Source organism: Dermacentor variabilis, chromosome 7, assembly GCF_050947875.1.
Source record: "Dermacentor variabilis isolate Ectoservices chromosome 7, ASM5094787v1, whole genome shotgun sequence".
Taxonomy (NCBI): domain Eukaryota; kingdom Metazoa; phylum Arthropoda; class Arachnida; order Ixodida; family Ixodidae; genus Dermacentor; species Dermacentor variabilis.
Window position 1 is genome coordinate 107474136 of NC_134574.1, and position 6048 is coordinate 107480183.

General features: G+C 45.6%; 1 protein-coding gene across 1 annotated transcript; it reads right to left on the reverse strand.

Moving 5' to 3' along the window:
• LOC142587008 (iris-like) lies at nt 1-1119 on the reverse strand. The gene has a single exon (XM_075697877.1). The coding sequence runs from the start codon at nt 1117-1119 to the stop codon at nt 1-3; it is 1119 nt and encodes a 372-aa protein (XP_075553992.1).
• Nucleotides 1120-6048: the final 4929 nt, after the last annotated feature.

Below are 6048 nucleotides of genomic sequence, written 5' to 3' on the forward strand. Positions count from 1 at the left end.
TTAAATTCGACGAACGGCGCCCATGAAAAGCACAGCTTCCGGATCAGAGCTGCATATGAGGAACATAAAAGGGCGGTCGATAAGTAACACAGTCTGTTCTTCTGCCGCGCATTCGCAACTAATTTCGATGGAGGAGGCACCGGCTGCCTCATTGCCTTCTTCATTCACTTCCACGAATGTCCTGTGGAACGCTCCAGAAGCCGAGAGGTTACCATTCGCGCTTATTCCTGTAAGGTCCGCGGCAGCAGTGAAAAAGTCTTCTACACACATGGCGCTCAGCGTCTGCTTGAGGTTAATAGTCTGCTCCAACTTAAATTTCGGGACGTAAAGATCGACGTCGTAGTTAAGAGAGAGGGACTTTAAACGTTTAGACAGTTTGGCCGTGATCAAGAGTTGTTCTAGTTGGGACAGCCCTTCGATATCATCTGGCAATAGGATAACCATCGAAACCTTTCCACCGCGGTAAGGTATCTCCAGTGCGCTTACATTGAGGTCATCGCTGCGGCCCATGCTGTAGTCATTATTCTTGTACATCATGTCCACTTCCGTTTTGTTCGTTTTCTCTAAGTCAAAATCGAAACGCTGCGTTAACTCGAGATCAAACTTGGAGTTCCAACGGCCTCTAAAATAAATCGCGTTCACTAGGATCAAAGTGGTCAAAGAGTCCACGCATCCGGACGGAAGAAGCTCTGTGATCTTCGAATCCGTGGCCTGCTCGACCCAGGCGTTAACCTGGCGCCTAACTTTCTCGAAGTCTTTCCTGTAGTCGACTGATTCAATCGTGGCGCCGTAAGAGTCCCGAAGGAGAGCCAGCACCGGAAACGTTTGTTCCGAGTACATCCGGTTGGCCACGTGCATCTTCACGTCCGGGCCAAGACCAGGAAGCTTGGAGAGGAAGCTCGCAAAATGCCCGTGAACCTCCTCACTGTTCACGTGTAGGACATCGGCGAGCTGCTTGGAGGTGGTGTTCCGAGCCCCTGCCAGAGCCGTAGAGAGGGCCGCGCAGATGCTGAACGGCGAGTAGATGATGTTTTCAGAAGAGCCACTCGCTGAGACGAGCTGCTTGTACAAGTCGACGGAGAAGTGGAGCAACGAGTCACCGAGCTGACTGGTGGCCATTTTTGTCCAAGCGTGCGAATGACACAGAAGTACAGCTGCTTTAAACCAGCGGGGTGTTGTCGATCTTCTATACTAGCTGTGAAACGGTAGGAAGTTCGGCCTCTAAAGGACCCGCTTTTCGAAAATTGCTGTTAAGAAGGAAACAACAGACAATGTAGAGAAAGAACCAAGAGCAAAGCAAATAAATAAGCAAAAGAACGAGAACTGCGAGCAAGGACCTACTTACGGAAATTATTAAAATATTTGTTATTGATTAAATGGTAATGCCCTGGGAAGAAGAGGCCGCGAAGGCCCGTCTATTGCAAATTATAATAAATATATTCCAGGGGTGAAGAAATGTAAAAAAAGAAGAAACGAAAGGAAAAGAAAACGAAGGTATTCTTAGATATACAAAAAGCAAGCATATAACGCTTGTACCTAATGGTAAATCAACACAAAAAACAACACAGCTATCATAACTCTGGGAGGGCGCACAAAAATAAGGAACAGTTGTTAGCGTTCAATTTAATTAGCTTTTCACATGGGTGTGTTTTTGTATGGTTGGCCATAATCAAAAATAAATGTCAGCTCAGCATGCGTGATAATACTTAACGCGGTGGTGTTCACTGAATGAACAGGCACATGTGATAGCGAGCACTTATACAAGGAAACTGGGCGAGTTGGTAAACGGTCATTGTATTGTGGTAGCGCTACTGAGACAAGGAGTGAAGACAGTAGGAACTGTTTTGCTGTTTACAGTGCTGGATCCCGGCACCGCAGCCGCAATACAATGAACTTCTAGAAGGCTTCAGAGTGCAGTATATTTTGCTTGTTGATCTGCTTCATCTATTCAGTCAATGTAGACGCGTGCAGCGCTCATGAGGCGCATGAGAAAAAAACAAAAACATCAAAGGCTTCCAAGGTTCAGGATTTAGTGAAATATATGTTGGTCGAGATTTGCAGGAACTGCATGGAGACACGATAGAAATGTAACAACCCAAGGTAATCTGTCACTTAGAGGCTTCGCAGTTGAAGTAACGAAAGAATGGCTGACAAAGCATCTGCGTACTGTGCGTAATAACACGGAGGATAGTTGCGTTTGTTCCATCCGTGTGAAATTAACGAAATGAATAAGTTCTGATTACAGTGCACTTACGCAACGTTATAATGTCAGTATATATATATATATATATATATATATATATAATGTTGCCGCGCGTCGTAGGTGGGTGACAAATTGTTGGCAGTTGTTCGCATCGAGCATAAGGAAGTTTTCGCAAAGCGACAAACTAGTGAAACTGTTTCTCATGAAGAAAAGGAAAACACCACGTCCGAGAGGAAGCTAAAATATTTTGTCGCCCCCCATGTCGCCTTCTTCAATATACTACACAAAGCTTCGAAAAAGAGCACCTTGATGCGTTTTTATTTCTCGCATTCGTGACGAAAGGCCTTCGCGGTTTTAAGGCTGGCATGCGCACCTTCACTGGTCTCTGACATCAAGCCAGATCTCACGTTGTTCCTCAGAAATGTACGCTTACTATCGCACAATAATGAACATTGAATAATTAATCACCGGAATACCGGAGTCACGCACGCACGCACGCACACAAACGCGAGCACTCTCAAATCTACTAACATGGAAGCAAGCGTGCAGCGTTTTCCTCGACTCTCCCCGATGAAATTACTGGGCAGAAAAAATATACCTTCAAACTTCAAATATCACGAGAGAAAGAGAGATCGTTAAAAACGCACCTTCAAGTAGTTAACACTACGGTGGTAAATGTCGTCAAGACGGAACGAGGCGAGTTCTGGCAGGCGTTGCGTTTTTATTCCCAGCCGTGCTTACCCGGAGCGAGGCTGAGCGACCTTCTATATACGAATGGTGCGCGTCGCTATCGCGGCACTGATCCGATAAGTACACGCCGCCCCCCCCCCCCCCCTCAAAAAAAAAAAAAAGAACGCAAAGCGTACGCCTGCATCCGCTAGGTTGTTGCATGCCGTCAACGCGAAGTGTCGCAAAGAGGTGTCCGCGGATGGTCGCACATTGTGTGCAGCGGCGGTGACCTCGCTATCGTGTCGGAAAGCAAGCAGTGGCGCGGGAGACTTACATTAATCGGGCGCGAACATTGATCACGCTTACAAATTAAGGTTAAACCTTGCCCTCTTCTCCGGCACCTCTTGTGTTGTCGATAGAAGCATGAAATTCATTAGCAGCAAACTTTGCCATACTAAAGGATTCATCGTCTTTCCAAAAGACACTGATAAGCTATTTGGGAACTATTAATTCGTAATTTTTGTAACGTTAAACGTAAATGCCGCCGTCTCGCTCGCTTCATGCTTGCCTACTATGAGGTGTAAACGGTAACGCTACTCATGGGCGTCCGTCAACGTCTTGACAGTTGCGACTTTCGCGCAGTTAATTCTTGGTTTTCTGCGTGAAAGTGGTCGGAAATAATTACGCTGCATACATCAGCAGTGTGAAAAATATGCGTGTCTGCAACCGGTTATAAACTCTCAGGATGACTGGCTTCAAGTCTAGCATTGCGATCAATTCGTCTGAGTGTTTCAGTAGAAGAGTTAATCGGAGTAATTTCCATACTTACTTGTCTAAATTGCTTAATAACCCATGTTTTATAGTTTGGAAGAATCTTGAACGTGTTTTCTGAAACACCCTAAATGTCTCCTAACATGAAGCAAGGCTTATCAGACGCAAGCAGCTATATCTGTCTGTAGCAAGGCAACGTAACGCATTCACTTTATCTCTCATTGACTCAGTGGTTGAGTGGCTCACTGACTCTCGCAATTCAGGCGATTATTATCGGGAGTCCTGATGTCCTCGTCTGAGTAACTTGACTACTTGACCCTAACAAAGATGCAGTGGGCCCACTGTGTTTAAGTTATGCCAAGTGTGCAAGAGGAATAAGCGGATCTGAGGGTCTCAGTTTCTTTATTTGTTAGCGACAACCACACCAAGCGACAGACTATGAAGCGACAGCAAGTACAGGGGAATGTATCTGTTGTGTTTAATTGAGATGTAGAAATAATCAGGCCAGCGGAAAAGAAAGTGGGCAAAAAGATAACTTGACGCACGTGGGGACCGAACCCACAATGCCCGCATTACGCGTTTGGTGCTTCACCAATTAAGTCAAGCCGTGAGCCGTCAGTGCTAGTGGCTAACACTTTCAGGGCTTATCTTGTGTACAAACACCTACGAAACCGTTCAGCTACCTCGAAGCCGCGGTAGCTTAATTTGTAGAAGCATCGCGCACGTAATTCGAAGGATGTGCATTCGGTCGTTGCCCGTGGCAGGTTATCTTTTCGTCCCATTTCGTTAACCCATGTATGCATTTCTGTATATTTCAATGAAAGATATCACTTACCTTCCCGTACGCCTTCCGGGGCTTCATATTTTGTCACCTAGTTGTGCCGAGTGTGATGTGAGTCGCCGGTAAGAAGTACGTTGTGAAGGAATTGCTTAGTTGACTAACGTTGAATTTTTTCTTTCTTACCGAACTGTTAATAATAATATTTGGGGTTTTACGTGCCAAAACCACTTTCTGATTATGAGGCACGCCGTAGTGGAGGACTCCGGAAATTTGGACCACCTGGGGTTCTTTAACGTGCACCTAAATCTAAGCACACGGGTGTTTTCGCATTTCGCCCCCATCGAAATGCGGCCGCCGTGGCCGGGATTCGATCCCGCGACCTCGTGCACCGAACTGTTAGGTCTGATTGCTCGGTGGCCGAGAATTTCGAAAAATGTGTGCCGGAACATTGTCGCAATGACATACGTTCTCTTCCTCGTGCACGGTATCTTAGATGGAATGGTTGATACCAATCAAGGTTTGAGTTCTGACAATTACGTTACTGAGTTCATTCAGTTTGTGGAGTTTTAACTGCAGTACAAGATCGTTGACATCATGTATCGGCACTTCAGGGGGTAAAGGCTCAGTGAGCCTTTAGCCTTCAGTAGCATAAAGGCTCACTGCCTAACGAGGTCCTTTAGCCTTCTGCTAACAAACCCTGCCTTAAACACATTGGCATGAAGGTTCTACAAAGCAGCAGGAAACATACTGCCTCGTGGCACATAAAAAATGGCAAATGATAACTTTTTCGCAATAACAGATCAGTACCAAAGAATAAATCCAATACCAGCTATAGGAACAGAAGAAGCGAGAACGTTACATTATTGCCTAAGCAATAGTTCAGTTACGTTTTGTACAGTGTTTTATGCGGTAGCGCAAAGTATGAATTTTTACATATCTTTGGTGTCCTGAAAATGTTAATGACTTTCGCTTCTTACGCTTTTGACGACGTTGACTTTCTGAGTCTCTCTTCTGGCGTACTGCCTTAAATTTTTTTTAGGTTCGATGGTCATCCTGCCGATTTTCCACTTCCGAAAGTTCAGTTGGCTCAGTTCTGTTCGGTGCTGAGTGCCCGACTTGTGTATCTGGCCACTACGCTTTTACAACTCCGCATACGGAACGTTTCAGTACGGGTTCAACTGGCATGCAATGTTAGGCAATAGTGTCAAGTTAGCAAATTTTGATCTTTGGTGTAGCAACGCCGTTTCCTTACCAAAAGAAAAGGAAATTTCAAGTAAGCGGCACCGGCGTTCCTGTCCCGAACCGCATTTGTAATCGCCCTGTTGTTTCGCCGAGCCAAGACGCCCGATGGCACGCAAGCGGCATATTCATCAGCTAATGTAATTAGCAAACCAAGACGTTCCAACACTAAAACCACCCCAATATTACACTGAACAGACAACTCAATCGTCACTGCAAAGAACGTCCAGCAGTAAGTAATGAGGGCAGATGGATATACAATATGAATCAATTACATGATTGACAGGCAGTCAGCGAGAATAGTCACGTCGTTAATGCAGCGTTCTTGCGATAGCAATGCCGACGCGTCAACTGTTTCCTTTGTCAGTGTGATGAAAGGAATTAG

Excerpts from the sequence above, each read along its gene's own strand:
- LOC142587008 (XM_075697877.1), bottom strand. The coding sequence starts at position 1,119 with ATGGCCACCAGTCAGCTCGGTGACTCGTTGCTCCACTTCTCCGTCGAC.